This window comes from Leuciscus leuciscus, assembly GCF_965113295.1.
Source record: "Leuciscus leuciscus genome assembly, chromosome: 17".
Classification (NCBI taxonomy): domain Eukaryota; kingdom Metazoa; phylum Chordata; class Actinopteri; order Cypriniformes; family Leuciscidae; genus Leuciscus; species Leuciscus leuciscus.
The window spans coordinates 20,797,139-20,815,595 of NC_138741.1; the positions used below are offsets into that span (position 1 = coordinate 20,797,139).

Here is an 18,457-nt window from a genome sequence, read left to right on the forward strand (position 1 = left end):
TCATAAAACACCAAAGAACACAATTGTGTGATAACTGTGTCATGACCTCAATTATCCACTGTTGTCGATGTTCAAAACCCTTTACAACACAGTGTACACACACAAGACACATTTGTCTTGTCCTTAATGAAATTGTGTGCAAAATGAGAAGTATAAAATGTCTATTGAAATCCCCTTCATTTTAACTAATAAGAGTTGATATATGATTCAAGATTATTGGCTTTTTTCTGTTATTAAGACTTGCTAGACCAATATGTCAATTATGGATATTTAATATAGTATCATACCGCTACTGGCCTGGCCCCCTTTCGGCGGACTGCATCAGTGAGGCTGGCTGAGAGTAATATTGTCCAATCACAGAACTGAGCACAACCATGCTGTGCTGTGATTGGTCAGTTCTCCTGTTTTGTTTAGTACATTTTCTAAGGAGGAAGTGAATTTTTTCTGTCATGTATGTTCCAAAGACATAAAAAAAAAACTGTCGTCGTTGTAATCGTGTAGTAGGTAATATATTATTTTACTGCTCACAACTGCAATAAAATAATGTCATCTTGCATTAACTGTCGGTGATATTTAACTGTGACATTTTACATGTGCGCAAGAAACTAACTGTTGATATTTTGTGTGCACGTGCGGGATTATGATGTGTGACCATAGACTGTGTGTGTGACAGCTGGTTGTCATGGCTGTGTGCGTTACACTTGACTTTAGTATATTGCATGTGTTTGACGGCGTTTTGACCACAGATTGCTTGCTGGGTGCAGTTTGCGATGACTGACAGCGGTCATTGTGTGCTGCGTGATGTGATTCTCTGCTCGCCAGTGGGGGAGATCCTGCTGAGCGGCTGTGAGAAGGGAGTCCACACCATTAATATCAAACTGGGAACAGATAAGGAGGAGAGGTAACTCTCACAAACATGCACACAAATTGAGTCAGCAGCACCCAATAACAACATGTAAACCACACTTAAAGTGCAGTTATGGGAACAACGAAGCTATTCGAAACTCTGAATCAAGTTAAGCAATTTATAAGATGATGTACATTTCTGTTTTAAACCCTCCTGAATGCCTTGCCATATAGACTTCTTAAATTCCATTAGTGCAGTTTTTTTACAAACTGAAAAATAAATGTATGAGTCAACATTCTGTGGTGATTAATTGCATGCCACAGGTTCTGTTAATTGATGGTATTATACAACTGGTATAATAATAATAACCTAGGGGATGTCGTTTGTGAATTAAATTCCTTGGTTTTGATTGTTAAAGATGTTCACATAAACACTGAAAGCTTAAGTGAAGTCAAAATTGACAATTCTTATTTTTTATGGAATTTTGCAGTATTTAATATAAATGATTTATTCGTGCACATCATTATTATTATTTTTAAATTCATGTGCCCTCGCAAAATAACTTTCACCCCCCACTTTTTGCCAATAACATCTCTTCTCTAATGACGTTTACTGGCGTGAGGATGGGACAACCTGTCACTTGCATGAGATCAAAGCAATAGCAAACCACAACGATCCAATGACCCAATTAATTCTCGATGGTCAAAATCAAGTCCCCTCCTACATTTTTCCTTGTTCGAGATGCCGTTTCACTCATATATACGTCACAATCGGGAAGCAACTTCAGTTTCATGCTGACTTTAAGTGTATCCTGTTGTAGTGTACGCCCCGTTGGCCAGTCAGAAATGAGCCCTGAGTTACAGTGCTGTGTTGACTGGCTTCAGTGCTACTTCATGAAACCCGAGTCCATCAGCACTCTTCCTCTGCCTGCCATACACCATCCACAAATGCAGAGCGGTTAGTCACATACGCACATTACCACACTTCACCTCTGACTCATTTATACCTGGTTTCACAGACAAGGCTTAAGCCTAGTCCCAGACTAAAATGCATGTTTGAGCTGTTTTAACTGAAAGCAACTTGCACTGACATATCTTAAAGTAATAATGCCATTTTTGTACAAGCTAATATGATTATTTAGGGTCTAAATTAAAAGTTTGTAATATACTTATTAAAAAATTCTCATTAGTATTGTAAGAAAACACTAATTTTACCTGGTCAAAAACAGCTCTGTTTTCAGCACGCCGTTTAAGTGCATGTGTCTTTAAATGATAATGAGCTTTGCTCACCCCGCCCCTCTGTTCTGTGCCTACACCGTTTGTTATAACCATAACACAATAACCATAACGCGTTTTTCATTATAAACGTGGGATTATGAATTATATTGAGAACGTCGTACATAGAAAACATGCCGTAATGTACCCTGAGTGTAAACCTTAGCCGCATTCATCGTGAAGCGTGCAGCAAGCGATTTGCAAAGATTAATATAAATATTAATATAAAGGTTAATAAAATGTTACACTCACTTCTTCTTCTGGAGGTGCAGCAGGAACACGAATAGTTGGTACCGATTCTTTTTTCAGGAGCAGCTTCTTAGCAAAACCAGCTTTATACTGACCCTCATTTGTAAAGCAGTCTGGTGTGTGAAATGATTCGCACAAACATGAAAGAATTGCTGTTGATCGTGGGGAATATTCCCTTCGAAAACAAAACTCAGCCACTGCGTCTTCAGCGGTTCGGATTTAGGAACATCAAAATGACTGCTGTGTTCCTTATTACACCCAAGAACAGAACACCACAATCGCTTAGACGCCATTCGGCTCATAGACAGTGCTCAAGCGTATCAACAATGACGCGCGGACTATGATTGACAGCTCGCTCACGAGCGAGGGCGGGTCTGTGTTGAAACGCTGCTGTCAATCAACAATCGTGGGAGGGGCGTCGATTTTGTGACGTCACAAAATCGAACAGCTTGATTTGAGATGGGGAAAACATATAAGAAGATAAAAAAAAACAATGGATGGATTTTTATCATTTTATGATGGTTGTGTACAGGCACTGCCAACACACATTTCAGTACAATCAACTTGTAAAAGTGCATGTACCATTAAATGACCCCTTTAAAATATGTCAGTGCCATTGTTTTTTCTCAAGATGCACCAGTAATGTTTTTTTGTTTTTTTTGGCACGTTTATAAAAGCTATTTAAATGTCCTAATTGAAGGTCTAATCCTGGCTTAATCTAAGCCCTGTCTGTGAAACCAGACCTTAAAGTAATAACCAGTGCTGCGTTTCTCAAAAACATCTTAAGCCTAAGTAGATCGTAGAACCATCATCTCTATTATCAACTTGGCTCACGATGCTTTTGAGAAACACTGCCACTGTTTTTCACTGCTTTTCTCCTTGTCTCTCTTTATAAGATTCTTTTAAAGCGCATGTGCTGTGGACTCTGTTGAAGGAAGTGGGGCTTGGGAAAACAGTCTCGTACAAGCAGCTTGCTGAAATGATTGGGAATCCAAATGCTGTGCGAGCCGTGGGCTCAGCCATGAAGAAAAACCCTGTGAGTTTTGTTGGAATGATCATCATAACAGATTGATTTATCTCATCTGATGCACAAACTCTGTTGTTCTCTCAGATTCCACTGATAGTGCCGTGCCACCGGGTGCTGCGCAGTTCAGGGGACAGTGGATCATACATGGGAGGAAAGGGAGATGATATTAAAGTTTGGTTGCTCACTCATGAGAAAAAAGCATTGGAGCTCAATGCTTCAAAGAGTGAATAATCCATCGGATGGACCCCAAAATCTTCATGCTGCTTCTTTTCTTTTTTTTTATGAAATCTGAGTTTGAAAAACATTATGACAGATTTTTGATTGTTTGGAGAAATTATATTCCAATTGAGAGAACAAACTCTTTGTTATAATGCATTTATTGTCTATAGTTTTAGAGGAATCTATTTGGAATTGTGTTTTTGAGAGCAGGTGGTGTTATGGTTGTCAGTGTTTCATTGACATTGTTAAATGTGATTTGAAAAATCATTTTATAAACAAGATGTTTAATCCAAAGGATTACAGAAAATTATTTTAAATAAATTGTCATTTCTTTTTTTATTGTTGCATATTTTGTAAACTTTTATTCCTGAAATTCAAAAGTGATATTTTTTGCAGCAAATTATGCTTATATAAGGTATGCTAATTAGAGTCTTATATATATAAAAAAAAAAATTTTTAAGCAAATAAACAGCTCTATAAAGCAAATTAGATGTTTATTAATGGTGGATAAATTATCTACACACTACCGGTCAAAAGCGTGAAATATTAAATTAATATTTTTTAATGTTTTTTTCGGTCAAAAGCGTGAAATATTAAATTAATATTTTTTTATGTTTTTGAAAAAAGTATCTTATGGTCACCAAAACTGCATTTATTTGATAAAAAACTACAGTAATATTATGAAATATTGTTAGAGCTCAAAATAACAGTTTATTTGAATATATTTTAAAATGTAATTTATTCCTGTGATGGCAAAATCTATTTTGTCAAACTGATAAATATACCAGCAAATGTGTATTTTTTTTATTATCAGTGGCGAGTTTTATTTTGTGTTCCTCCATAAAGTGTCATAATGAAAAATAATTAATTTTCTCAAGCACAAATATCAAAGATTTCCCCTACCAACATCTGAGTGTTTTTATTTTTTTACATAAAGCATTTAATTTCATTCCACAACTTTTCAAATGCATACTGCATATGGCCGAGGGTCAAATAGTCACGTATTTCAAAAGAGGTCTTAGTTCCTCTGGATGTCAAACACACAGTTGTGATCTCTTTAATGGGAGGATGAAAGGAGGGCGTCCCTGGTGAGATATCCACAGTCAGTAGTGTGCTACTACATTATATTGTGTTTGATCATATGTGACATGAGCTGCATCCTCTGCCTCAGGCTGTGCTGATCTCTCACTAAGTCTTCACATACGGCATCATGCCACCTCCTGACAGAAAAACAGTTGGATCGTGCTCAGTGAACACAAACCCTCCCTGTAATTTCAAATCATTCAGTGAAGTGTGGGAGCTGTTATCGTAACTCTGTAAACTCTGTGTGAGAGGTGTGTCTTAATCTATATCAGTATTCATTTCCCGTGACATTTTCCATGAGGAGTCTGAAACTCTTTTCAGTACATGATCAGAAAAAAATGCGCTGTTTTATTTTCTATTCATAGTATACTTTTTTTTTATACTATGTGTATTTTTTTTGTTACCAGAACTGTTTTGTTTTTGTTGTTAAAACCCTGAGTAATGTGTAATTTTGTACAATAAACATGAAAATGCATGAAATAATATTTTTTAAAAGGTTGGGTAACGTGTTTATATGTCATTTATATTTATATTGAATTTGTTCCTTTAATGCTATAAAATATTGTAACAGGACACTAAATTTGAGGATTAATAGCTGTAGTTTAAATGAAAAACAAAACATAAAGTCTGTCTTTCTTTGTTTTTAAACTGTTAATTGCAGAAAAATGTTTACCCTTTTTTTAGACCAAACTTATGGGATACGGATCCCATAAACTGCATGAAACTTGTGTAAAAAAGAAGGATGTTGGGTGATACTTTTTTTAAAAGCCATGACAGCACAGATGTAAAGCTAATCTGCTGAGGATAAGCGCACATACTAACAAATTAGTTAAAACTGTTAAATCCATGTAAGGTATAAGATTTTACATTTAGATTTAACATTATATTACCACGATACACTTGAACAAGGGAAACCATCTAGGGGAGTATCCGTGTAATTAGTCTACTGTAAGTCATTTGTCAGGGTAAGACGTGATCAAACTGGATTAATGGTTCAGAATGAGAATAAACTCTGATTAAAGTCTAAAGATTCTCTTTTGATTGACAGAATGATGGTGATTTACAATATGATCCCTGTGCTGCATTAGTCCCATGCTGGTGTTTTAATCTTCAAAGCATTTAATGTGTCAGGACACATCATTCCATGGGTTACTTAAAGAAATGCTTCAGACTTTATTTTATTTTTTTAAAATCTTTATGAGCAGCTTTTTGCCCCACCTCAACTAACCCTCATCTTTGACATCTGATTCTCAGAGATTCTCAGATTTTCTGTTTGTTTCTGTCAAATGTGAACGTATCATGCTGTGTAGGTACTTCATTGCTCTTTACGCTCTCAGGTGATAATGTATTGCACTTAAATTTGATTAATATGTCAGACTCACACTATTGTGCAGTTTAGAGGCAATGCCATATCTCACCTCACACATTCACCTCTGACTCACATATGAATTTCCTTCATTTTATGAACTATGTGGATCAAAGTCATCTATAGGCTATCAAAGGTGTCAAGCTGACTCAATCAGAATCCAAATTTAGAAGACCTTTTGGAGAAGAACTACATGTTCAATCGCTAAAAGGTAGGCTATATGTTTATTTACCGCCTATAGCTGAGTCAAAGATTGTTGACACTTTTATTGAGCATGGTAATTGCTTTACTGAAAGTTAAACTTGATGCTGAAGTCAGTTAAACAGACTGACTGCATGTTGTGTTTGTTTCTCAGAATTCTCACATTATACTTGATTCAGTTTTCGTAGTTTTAAACGGATGATTCAAACCACCAATTTGATATAAATGCAGTTGTAATCATATTATCGATCAGGTGTCCACAGCCGTTAACAAATTCAACAAGATAACTGATCATCTATGTGGGGAGACCGCGGGGATGCTATATCTCTCAAAATTTGATATATGGTAGATACATTTGTCTGCTACAAATATAACCCACTTGGACAATCGCAGATTTTGTGCGTTAATGTCAAACACAGAGTTCCCGTTGTTGTTACCCTACCACTGACGTGAGTTGTAACACTATCGGGGGATTGATGTAACAAAAGAGAGGTTTGCTGAAATAAGATCCACACAATCTACATTTGCCGAGATGCGCATTGTTTCTAAAAATGTGCACAAAAACTCGAATGCGCTCATTTGGTGGATAATGTTTTTATCTGATAAAAAGACATGCGCATAAACTATACTGGAAACATATTTAGGCCTATACGGTCATTGCGCAACACAAAAGCTCACGTGATTTTGTCGTAACAGGCATCATTTAGCTAAAGTTTTAGCATGTAGTTTTGAAGTTAGCATGAATGCAAAGCTGTACAACACTCCCAGGTCTCCCCTAGACATTTATGATATATGTAGGCTATTGGCCACAACACAATTTAATTGGCTATAGTAAATACCATCATAAATGACTAATCTCCAGAGTACACAAATTATAAATGTCACAAATCTTTCATCAAATCACTGTGTAAACATGGATACAAGAGCGCCACGACATGGAAGCACAGTTGGGATGTAAAGCCTAGATGCCTAAATGTTTGTCTGTATTTTGAGGGAAAAAAGGCATTTGGTTGTTTGAATAATTAGAGCTGATCTTGCTTCAGCTCTCAACACATTTAGCCTAATGTCTAATAATAAATGAGCAGATTTTGAACAAATATGCACCTCTAGTGCAGTATGCTTTTTATTAAAACCATGAGGAGGATATTTCATCAGGACTTAATAAAACATGTAGTTCTCATGGAATAACACAACATTTTATTATCATTGGCTCCAAGGGTTCATCTTCATCTTTTATGCTTTTACATTCTTCCTCGTCTGTTGGGAAATCTCTGTTCTTTCAGAGGCAAACCTTCAGCGTCCACCTCATTCATCTGTAATCACAATAGACAGTACATCACTGATCAAATACAGTTTCACACTGGGAAATGAAGCTGCTGATGTTTTCCAATAAGAAAGAGGAACAGTCATGCTCTTACAATGTGTATAGGTGAAAGCTGCTCCATTGGAGTGTCCGCAGGAATAGACAGCAATGTGTCACCAGCATCCATCATCTGACAGAGACAGATTTTTACTCTAGTCACACATCTCAATACTTTTAATATTCTTAGTTTTTGATGCCCACCCCGTGTTACTCCCGGTCTCCCATACTTAATAAAAAAAGACCAAGTTTTCAAAATGACAGCAGACAGAAGAGGACAAGAGGATAATCTCACCCTGAATGTTGCCTCCACTTCACCAACACTTCTCTTTCCGCCAGGAAGCCAACCGTATGACCAGTGCTGGCAAAGACTAACCTCCAACACACACACTAGCATTAACAACTGGACCAGCACCCTTCCTTTCCACTCCATGCTAAAACTGAAACAAAGACATTTAATAGGCAAAATCATACTCTCATGTAAACTTATAAAATATATGAAAATTGTTTAGTTGTTGAAAGCCAAAAAAAATAAATAAAAAAAATCTTACAATAAAAAAAAAAGCAATATTATCCAATTATTATAAATCTATTGGAATTTTTTTTATTATTATAGTATACTAATATTTATCAACTCAAATCAAATTTTATTTATAAAGCACATTTTAAAATCAACCTGGGTTGGCCAAAGTGTTGTACAAGAAAGTAAAAGTAAAAATAAAAACAAGTAACATGGAAGAATTACAGAAGATTAAAAGTGCTGTTTAATTTAAATTCAGCTGTAGGAGCTGTTTTAACATAAAAATATTGATATATCAATATCTGTATTGATATGAGTACAGCCCAAACTTTTTGAGTCTGAGGCGAAAAATGTACTGTCAAAATACAACGTAATGACATTCAACCCCAGTTTCTAACAATTTACGCAACAGCTCAACATAACCATTCAAAACAGGCACAGAAATACTATGGCCTGTTTTCTCTAAACAATATAAATATCCATAAATGAAATTCAAGTCTATTTAAGAGGTGAAAGCAGTGGGTACAAAGATACAGCAATTAAATACAAGTTGCTGTAACTTCAAATATAAACAGGTTCCAATCTGTCATTTCTTTATGAGTTACTTAAATCTTAAGTTTAAATCTAAAGATATTCAGAAAACACTACACAGTAAAAAAAATGTTGTTGGTTTAACTTAAAAAAGTTACCTGGTTGCCATACAATTTTGAGTTCATTGAAATAAAAAATGTAAGTTAATACAATGAAGGAGATTAATAAATAAAAATTCAAAATATTATGTTATCTGAACCACATTAATTTGACAAAAGATAAATGTTGTGATAAATCATGAAACAATTTTTTTTACAGTGATACAGAATTTTAAAGTCTTACCTGCTGTCTTTGTTTAGGATGAAGTGTGTTGTTCTTGGTCTCCTTTATACAGTCCTCTTAAAATGAGTTGCAATGCTCTTTCGTCATTGGGAGTCTTGCGACCACAGGGCAGGTGCAGGTTTCTCTCTAATGCACACTCTAATGTACACTTGGGGCTAGATTTCCAAAATTGATAAAGAGCTGTCAAGGGGACCTAGCTAATGGACCTGCTTAAAGTGTAAGATTTATTAAATAATGTGTTTAAATGGTCCAAAGAGACACTCTGATGGCCAGATCAACACACAGGGGACAAGATGAGACATAAAGGCCAAAAGAGGTATGGCTCTGTCAGAGACAAGGACTGAATCATCAAGCATTTGCTTGGGATTGTTTTTAAATAGGCTACACCTATAAATTACTAACTAACTAACTAACTAACTAACTAACTAGCTGTTACATTTGGTAACTGTTTGCTCACAAACCTTCCCTTGTGTTTGATATAACCAACCAACCAACCAATTAATTCAATTTTATTTGTATACACTATCATTAAAAGATTTGGGTTCAGTTTGAGTTAGAGTTTTTTTATTATGTTTTTTTAAGGCTGCACTTATATGATAAAAATACACTAAAAACAGTAATATTGTGAAATTGTGAAAATTTCAGTCTTCAGTGTCACATGATTCGTCAGAAATCATTGTAATATGATGATTTTCTGCTCAAGAAAAAAAATCTTTTCAGGATTCTTTGATGAACAGAAAGTTCAAAAGTGCATCATTTATTTGTAATAAAAATATTTAGTAACATTATAAATGTTTCACTGTGACTTTTGTTCAATATAATGCATCCTTGCTGAATAGAACTATTATAACTACTTAATAATTTAATATAGCATTTATCTGTTAAAACTATAAAGTTTTAACCCTAGAGAGGGATTTTGCTAAATTGTATTTTAGTTATTTTAGTTTTTCTTTTTTTTAATTACTAAAATAAGAGGAATAAATAAATAAACTAAATGTAAAATATAACCACATTTATTTATTACACATTCATATTTTGTGTTAACCCCTGGTTAACCTCAAACGGTTTCAAAGAACCTTTATTTTGAACTGAGGACCTGTATCCTAAACTACGACACTTCCGGGGCGTTAAAGGAAAATCCCGCGAGCTCAGACTCAAAACAAGTCAAGATGTCCACATGCTTCATTCTCGGCAGTTTATTTATCAAGCTATAGTATAATTGATCTGCCGTAAAACAACAAGAAGAAGAATAACTAATAAACTCTCACAGGTAACTTCCAGACTTGTATCTACATGAACAAAAATCGTATGCGGCTGAAACCTTAATAATATATGGCGTCTGCACGTTACATTAACCTTGAACCAAATCAGTGACGTGATCTGTGCTGCTCCTCTCAGCTTTTAGGGTATAATGAAATATGGACATGGATGTTTTGAGAAGACCTGCCATTCCCGAAGACGCGGTCCAGTATCAGCTGTTTCTGGCTCACCCTGACCCATCAAACGCAGAAGCCAATGAGAAATCCCTTAAACAGATCCAGCAGAACATCCTCGCTGAGATTGCCCCTCTTCTGGTGCCGTACATCTGGCAACATCAGCCCTTCAATATAAGATATCACCCTGAGAAAGGTAAGAGTAATACACACACATGTGTGTGTGTGTGTGTGTGTGTGTGTGTGTGTGTGTGTGTGTGTGAAAGAGTATAATATCTGCCATTCTTTTTGTGGTAGTCACGAATGTATACGCTCCACAGAATTGCTTATTTTATCATGCGTTTGCAAAAAGGCCTTTATAAACAGTTCACATCTATTTTTTTCATTTTCACTCCATAGGTGATGTGCCCGCACACCTGGGTGGTGTTACTGAGTTTGGTGATAATGTGGAGGATGAATGGTTCATCGTTTACCTGCTAAAAGAGATCACGCGCACCTTTAGTGATGTAGCTGTTGTTGTCTATGATAATGATGGACAGTTTATTCTAATTGAAGCCGCTGAACACCTGCCGAAGTGGCTGGACCCTGACAGCAGTGAAAACAGGGTTTGTATTGTAAATTGTAAATACTAGTACCATGATATTATCATGATTTTTGAACCATGGTATTCTTTGAAGTACATGCAAATGCCACTGATGTGCATCAATATGAGAATCATTTTGATGCAGCAATCTGTACGATTTGTTGCATTCCTGTGGACCGCTGTTATATATGAGGATGAGTTGAACTCGAATAACATCCAATATTGCAGTAACTTGTTTATTAACGGCAGACAAAAATATGACACTGTCAAAAAAACGACCTAATCCTACATTTCGTTAAACGGTAATTGCAGTAAATGACGTCACCATCATTAAGCAATATTAATGGAGCTTAATTTTCAGGTTTTCAGAATTATTATGATACACTTTATTCACAATTATTAATTCCACATCTATTTAAAGAAATAAGTAACTTGTGGCTCTTACACATTTAGGACCATTGTAGTAACATTTGATCCCAGCACTGTCACCACAGTTTGTATTAATCAGTGATGGATGGTTATCATCATTTGCAGGAATTTTTTAAAATACAAATCTCTCGCTCTCTTTTAGAAGTAAGGCTGTTCTTGTTATCGTTGCGTATATAGTGCATATATAGTCTGTTCCCCTTGGCTTATGACTTGTAATGTTTGTAAGTGTGTTTCTCAGGTGTTCCTGTACCAGGGAGAGCTGCACATATTACCCAACCGTACACGTTCTGGAGAGGTTGGCTGGCCTAGAGACTCAGTGCCTGCTGTGGGTCAGGCTCTAGAGGTGCTGTACTCACACACTGAGAGATGTTTAGCCAAACAGCCCATACGCTCCGCTCTGGCCAGGAGGCTGGATGGGTGAGAGTGATGTCATTGTTTAAAATGCCCCTATTATGCTCTTTCAGATATTACCTTTCATGTATTGTGTAATATAGCTGTTTGTGAATGTTAAAGGACTGCAAAGTTTCAGAGATCAAAGTGCACGATAAATGGAGTAATTGTCTCCCAAAAGACAGAACCGATTCAGAACTGCCTGAAACAAGCCGTCAGTAATTTCAGCCTCACTTCCTGCACAAACTTGTGTAGGTTTGTAACATTTGCATAATGCCAGTATATGGTCTTCATTGGTTGCCCCTGAGCAATGTCGACTTTAATCCGCCCTCAAACACTGTTTTCTGCTTGGGAAAGCAAATCCACTTTGCATCATGCATGCACTTCCAAAGGATGAGGACTCGTGTCGGATTGATACGGTAAAACCGACTCCATTGTTACTGTTCGTATCACTGTGTATACAAGTGTGGTGGAGGCCTCCGGAGCTAAAATTCTAATATGGTAATGAACGTTACATTTCTGATACACACCGTTTCAGATACTGTGAGAAAAGAGGTGGTGCTGCAATGTACGTTATGACATTTTTTGTGTTGGATGCATGTAAACCTATTATTGGAGACCTTTAAAATAGCATGATAGGGGCACTTTCAAATAAGCAATTCAGTTGTTTCTGTTTCTCATTTTTACAAACTCAATTGTTTGTGTATGTGTGCAGGTATCCAGATAAAATCCAGCAGAATTTCCACCACGCCCACTGTTACGTGCCTGGGGGCATCGCTGTGGTGTTGTCTAGGAGGCCTGACCTTATAGCCCCGGCTGTGTCTGCTTTCTATTTGCGTGACCCTGTTGACCTCCAGGCCTGCCGAACTTTCCGCACCTTTCCTCCTGACACCAGAGTTATGACATCAGTAAGAAGCAGTCAAAATTGTTCTTGTTCTGAATTTATCTTTATGTGGGAAAGTACTTGCTGAATTCTGTCACATACACTCTACCGGTGGGGTCCGAATTAAAAAATAGATAAAAAATGAATTAATACATACATTCAGCAAGGATATGTAAAAAAATTTTTTTAATAAATGAATACAATTTATATATTTATTTATGAGCATTTAATTATTACATTTACATTTATTCATTTAGCTGACGCTTTTATCCAAAGCGACTTACAATTGCTATATATGTCAGAGGTCGCACGCCTCTGGAGCAACTAGGGGTTAAGTGTCTTGCTCAGGGACACATTGGTGTCTCACAGTGGATTCGAACCTGGGTCTCTCACGCCAAAGGCATGTGTCTTATCCATTGCGCCACCACCCCTATATTTATTATGTTCTTTTGAACTGTGTATTCATCAAAAAATCTTGAAATAAAATGTCACAGCTTCCACAAAAGTTAAGCAGCACAACTGTTTTCAACATTGACAATGAGAAGAAATGTTTCTTTAGCACCAAATCAGCATACTAGAATGATTTCTGAAGGATCATGTGACACTGAAGACTGGAGTAATGATGCTGAAAATTCAGCTTTGCATCACAGGAATAAATTACTTCTTAACTCCAAAATTGTAAACGGTTATATTTATTGAGAACTCCGCCAGTTACTACAAACCTGTTCCTTTCCCCCTTTCCTGTAGGTGAAGTTTACTCGATGCTTGTACGCACAGCTGCAACAACAGAGTTTTGTTCCAGATCGGCGGAGTGGTTTCACGCTTCCCGCCCGCTCTCATCCCCAGTACAGAGCTCACGAGCTGGGAATGAAACTGGTGAGTGCATGGCATGAGTCGTGTACAGAGAAAGCTGACTATTAAAATGCAGATCTCATTTCATAGAGATTGTGTTTTTCTCAAAAAATTGTGCCATTGGAATTAATTTTTCATATGCTCAGAAATACAATTTGTCATGTAATACATTTTGTAACTAGAGTACATGGTGCTAATGTATTCTACCTTCTGTTCATGCCTAAGGCCCATGGCTTTGAAATCATGTGCTCCAAAAGTGGACAGTCTTCATCAGAGCAAGAGACTTCAGTCAGCAGTAACCCATTATGGAGAGGCTTTTTAGATAGCCTTAAAAAGAATGGATACTTTAAGGTAGGAAAGAGTTTCTGTGTTGAAAATACTTGAAGCAGATGATGCAAAGATTCCGTTCCCTGAGAGATACATTTTATCTATGTGTGTGGATATAGATTTTGCTTATGTGTTTGACTATTTTTGTGAACCCAGAGTGAACTAGAAGGATCTGCTCGATACAAAGACTTATTGACATCAGCAGAAAGTTTCTTCAGGCAGTCGGTAACCAGCACTCATCGGTGAGAGTGGCTTTTTTTATTTATAGTTTACTGTCACAGAGTTAATTTTACTTTCTATGTGTGGCAAAGTAGTTTACATTTCCAAGCATTCCTTTTGCCATTAATTGTAATAATCCAGTGAGATTTTTGTTGTTATTTTTAAATAATTTTATTTATCAATGAACTTTTATTAAATATATCAAATCAATGTTTGGTGTGACCACCCTTAGGTACACTTGCACATAGTTTTTCACGTAGCTTTGCAGGTCTTGGAGACGTTGCCACAGTTCTTCTGGATTTAGTCTGTCTCAGTTTTTTCTGTTTCTTCATGTAATCACAGACAGACTCGATGATGGTGAGATCAGACCATACCAGCTGAGTCAGACTCCTTGTGCATACAAAAATCTCACTGGTTTTCTACACTTAATGGCAAAAGAAATGTTTGGAAATGTTAACTGATATTTCCTACTGATACACTACAGAAAAATATATAAATAACTGACTTTACACCTTTTTTTTTTTTTTTTTGGATGAAAATACTAGTACATTTTGTTTTATCCTTTAACAGAAATAATACATTAAATTGATCAAAATTGGCAATAAAGACTTCTGCATTGTTATAAAATTCTTTTGAACTTTCTATTCATCAAATAATCTTCAACATTTTTGCCATTTAATATAAGTTATAATAATATAATATGAGTCGCAATAAATTATTATTTATTTATTTTTCACTGTATTTTGATTAAATAAATGTATCCTTGGTGAACATTAGAAAATCTTACTGAGTCCAAACTTTTAAATAATATTGGTATATATCATTTTAATCTTTCTCAAGCCCTGATATTCATAATCCTGGCGATGAGGTGTTGAAAGTTTTGGAGGGCTCCTCCTTCAGTTTGGAAGACCTCAAAAACCAAGAGGCACATCTACCACCAGAGGACAGTATGTACCAGTTTTTCTCCTATTTAAAAGAGGATTGTTTTCTCTTTGGCCTGCGCATATCGAGTCTTTTCTCTGCTTATGCTGAAAGTGAATCTAGCCTGTGAATTGAGCCTTTCTTAATCGAGTCTTTTCTTAATCAAGTATTGTCCTCTCAATCTCCCCCTGTAGGTGATGCGTGGTTGGACATCTCACCTCAGGAGCTGGAGAGGCTGCTTGAGGAGAAAGGAAGTCGAAGGGTGAGTGATGGCACTCGTAAGACAGCACAGCCTCATGAGGAGGTGCAGGAGGAAGAAGCTGGCTACAGTCTGATAGCTGTAACGCAAGGCATGAAGAACTTCATTAATGCCATGTCTTCTCATGAAGGTGCTGAAATACCCAGGTAAAGATACTCCATCTGAATAATTGTCAATACTTCAGTTATTATTATAGCGCCATGATAATTTGACTTTCTTTTCCTGAAATTGTGTTTCAGGTCTTGCTTGGTTGAGCCCTTTAGTTTTGATCCAGATGCAGTAACCAGTGCTCTTGATAGATTGCTAGGTGAGTTTGACTTTCTGTGATATTAATGAATCCTAGTGCTCTAAAATCTTTTAGTGGTCGACCGATATATCGCCTATATATATATTTTGGATATAATCATGTCATTTTTTCAATTATCGATACGTTTTTCTGTTTGTCCAGTATGTCTGGACCAGGACTTTTATCGTGACAGCACGTATTTCTATTTGGCCACTTTTGTCACATTTGTGGATATTAACTGAATCTGTAAGTCATCTACGTTGTTTACTTCTGAATATTATATTTTATTCTGGTGCGCTTAACGTTATCGCTACTGTGTAATAGTAGCCTATGCTACTCACCAACTAAACCTATCCTATTCAATGGGTTCACAGTCTCTTTCACGGCTATCATTTATAGTAGCCTATTCACAAACTGTTTGCTCAAGCATAGCCTGGACTCAATGCTAATGCAAAGTTATTACTGTGTCATGCGCGCTGAAGTTAGCCTGTAACTATGTGATGTTGAATATGCTAGGTTAAATAGTTGCCCTGCCTATTCAACAGGATAGCTCATGTCGGCTATGCAGGCTTAAATGAGGTTAACTCTCCTCTTACCGATCGTGATGGCAAATCCCCATATCCTTACTGTACACCATTCCACTTCATTAACTGTATACTACTGTCTACACCGCACTATATGTCATATACTGTTTATACTGCACCACCTGTCTATACTGTTAACATTGCACTTTTCTGCATTTTTGCACTTCTGGTTATACGCTAACTGCCTTTCATTGTCTCTATAATTATAATCTGCACAATGACAACAAAGTTGAAACTAATGTTAATCTAATCTTTTGACAACCATGTAGTTACATTTTCCATATTTATTGTATGTCATTATGTCATTATCAGTATTTGCTCTCTACCATGCACAAATAAAAATGTCACTGAACTTTTGCTGTGTAATTGTAACAATGAGCACTCAAACACAACAATTACTAAAAACACACACAAAAATGTTGCATGGGCACTGCACTAGTGTATTTCTAATTTATAAAATATTATACAATTTGTTTTAATTTAATTACAGCATGTGTTTTTACTATCTTTAAACTAAATAGTCTGATATCATATATATATATATATATATATATATATATATGTATATGTGTGTGTGTGTGTATATGTATATGTGTGTGTGTGTGTGTGTGTGTGTGTGTGTGTGTGTGTGTGTATATGTATATGTGTATTATATCGGCCATCAAAAATATCGGTCAATATCAATCAACCACTAATCTTTATATCTTTTATTATATTTTAAATTGGTTTCCATAAAGCCTGTTAATTTTTTCTTGACTTAAATCTGTCATTTATTTAAACTTTTATGCCTGAATTATCTATACTACAGAAAATCACTAATAATTAGCACTCCCTGTTTTACAGGAACTAAGGATGATGAGTTAGACTCTGACGACTTTGATGATGATGACGACGACGAGGACGACAATGATGTGGATGAGAATGAAGAAGTGCAGAATGGTGGCTTTCAGGAGCAGGCAGGTTCAGAGGAGCTGGAGAATCTGAAGAAGTACATGGATGAAATGGACCAGGAACTGCAAAGCACAAATATTGGCCAAAGCTTTACACAGAATAACAGAGTAAGTATCCACGGATGTTGTTTATCTTGTGCCCATAACTTTGTAAAAGCTTTTGATTAATTTTATTTTCTGCTTCCTTGTAGGCCAGTAATAAAGCAGATGCATTTAAAAGCTCATCAGCCACCTCGGGCTCAGAGCTTGAGGAAGAAATCCAGCCGCTTGATGTGGATCTCAACCTGGTTACAAATTTACTTGAATCTCTCACTTCTCAGGCGGGCCTTGCTGGGCCTGCCTCTAATCTATTGCAGAGTCTAGGCATCCACATCCCACCTGATGCAGATCAGCCCTGATAAGCCAAACTGAAATAGAAAAATCAACTCACAGAGACTTATCACACACTTATCGTGCACTCAGCGTTCCTTCACCTAGTAAACTTCAGCTGTTGCTCTATCAGCTGACTATATTTGAATTTATGGAGGTGTTTTTCACACCTAGTACTGAATTGTGAATAATTACCTCCAAACATTGATATTTTCTTCAAAACAGAGCACTTCCATTAAAATTGACTGGGAATTTCTTCCTTCACAAAATCCGAGTTGTTTATCATGTTGTTCATAATTAAAATGTATTTTACTCCCACTTTTTGAATAAAGATAATATTTTCTGAGAGGTTTCCAATTACAATTAGTGTCATTTTGTTGGAGATTAATAAAAACTATTGTTATGCTCTACAACAGAAAAGATCAGCTACAGCTAGGGCTGGGGCGGTATGACGGTATATATCGTTACCGCGGTAGAAAATGTCAACAGTAACACTTTTTTTTTATTCCGTGCCGCAACATGTAAATAAGTGGCCATGGTTAACTCACGTGCAGCGTCCGTGAGACTGAGACACAGATTTGTCAAAGAAACATGGAGAAAACGGATCAAGAGGATCCACAAAGGAACTATGTTTTCTAAAGGGTGGTTGTTAACGTAATATTTTCGGGGGAAAAGGCGCAGCAGTCAACTGCTACCACAGAAACCAAAAATTCTCGGGCCAGCAGCATGTGTCCAAATTTCAATCTTAACCGTTCTATTTCATCAGAAACAATCTGAAAACAGGGCTTTAAGTGTAAAATACTGAACTTGTCCTTTAAAAACACAGTATAATAAGCAGACATGGCAAAAATGTACTGGGGAACACATTTAAACATAACTAGTATTACTAATATCCTACCAAATTAAAAGTAAGCAACTAATTTATTATGAATAGAATAGTTCAATATAAAATA

General features: G+C 36.3%; 3 protein-coding genes across 4 annotated transcripts; 2 read left to right on the forward strand and 1 right to left on the reverse strand.

Annotated features, from left to right (window-relative positions):
- Positions 1-416: 416 nt before the first annotated feature.
- Positions 417-3,953, forward strand: LOC309479888 (methylated-DNA--protein-cysteine methyltransferase-like). Its single transcript, XM_082144175.1, has 5 exons — positions 417-504; positions 747-901; positions 1,668-1,804; positions 3,267-3,406; positions 3,482-3,953. Exons 2-5 carry the CDS (start codon positions 771-773, stop codon positions 3,626-3,628), a joined length of 555 nt encoding a protein of 184 aa, XP_082000301.1. The 5' UTR covers positions 417-504; positions 747-770; the 3' UTR covers positions 3,629-3,953.
- Positions 3,954-7,378: 3,425 nt separating this feature from the next.
- gnrh3 (gonadotropin-releasing hormone 3) lies at positions 7,379-8,063 on the reverse strand. Its single transcript, XM_082143976.1, has 3 exons — positions 7,922-8,063; positions 7,685-7,759; positions 7,379-7,579 (listed from the first exon to the last, which is right to left on the reverse strand). Exons 1-3 carry the CDS (start codon positions 8,057-8,059, stop codon positions 7,508-7,510), a joined length of 285 nt encoding a protein of 94 aa, XP_082000102.1. The 5' UTR covers positions 8,060-8,063; the 3' UTR covers positions 7,379-7,507.
- Positions 8,064-10,121: 2,058 nt separating this feature from the next.
- Positions 10,122-17,850, forward strand: ecd (ecdysoneless homolog). 2 transcript variants are annotated; one of them, XM_082142733.1, is made up of 13 exons: positions 10,122-10,289; positions 10,418-10,648; positions 10,852-11,057; positions 11,703-11,881; positions 12,570-12,762; positions 13,485-13,613; positions 13,815-13,940; positions 14,073-14,158; positions 14,976-15,082; positions 15,251-15,461; positions 15,555-15,622; positions 17,029-17,243; positions 17,327-17,850. In XM_082142733.1, exons 2-13 carry the CDS (start codon positions 10,438-10,440, stop codon positions 17,531-17,533), a joined length of 1,938 nt encoding a protein of 645 aa, XP_081998859.1. In that variant the 5' UTR covers positions 10,122-10,289; positions 10,418-10,437; the 3' UTR covers positions 17,534-17,850. The 2 variants fall into 2 exon arrangements, with proteins under 2 accessions (XP_081998859.1, XP_081998860.1); XM_082142734.1 differs by having other exon boundaries at positions 10,122-10,648.
- The last annotated feature ends 607 nt before the right edge of the window (positions 17,851-18,457 follow it).

What these genes read in the sequence shown, in the direction of transcription:
- LOC309479888 (XM_082144175.1), top strand. Translation starts at nt 771, where the DNA reads ATGACTGACAGCGGTCATTGTGTGCTGCGTGATGTGATTCTCTGCTCG. An exon ending in GGAACAGATAAGGAGGAGAG is followed by an intron (nt 902 to 1,667) that starts GTAACTCTCACA and finishes ATCCTGTTGTAG; the next exon opens with TGTACGCCCCGTTGGCCAGT. An exon ending in CAGCCATGAAGAAAAACCCT is followed by an intron (nt 3,407 to 3,481) that starts GTGAGTTTTGTT and finishes TTGTTCTCTCAG; the next exon opens with ATTCCACTGATAGTGCCGTG.
- gnrh3 (XM_082143976.1), bottom strand. Translation starts at nt 8,059, where the DNA reads ATGGAGTGGAAAGGAAGGGTGCTGGTCCAGTTGTTAATGCTAGTGTGT. An exon ending in AAGTGGAGGCAACATTCAGG is followed by an intron (nt 7,760 to 7,921) that starts GTGAGATTATCC and finishes TGTCTCTGTCAG; the next exon opens with ATGATGGATGCTGGTGACAC. An exon ending in AGCTTTCACCTATACACATT is followed by an intron (nt 7,580 to 7,684) that starts GTAAGAGCATGA and finishes TTGTGATTACAG; the next exon opens with ATGAATGAGGTGGACGCTGA.
- ecd (XM_082142734.1), top strand. Translation starts at nt 10,438, where the DNA reads ATGGACATGGATGTTTTGAGAAGACCTGCCATTCCCGAAGACGCGGTC. An exon ending in ACACCAGAGTTATGACATCA is followed by an intron (nt 12,763 to 13,484) that starts GTAAGAAGCAGT and finishes CCTTTCCTGTAG; the next exon opens with GTGAAGTTTACTCGATGCTT. An exon ending in TGCTCTTGATAGATTGCTAG is followed by an intron (nt 15,623 to 17,028) that starts GTGAGTTTGACT and finishes CCTGTTTTACAG; the next exon opens with GAACTAAGGATGATGAGTTA.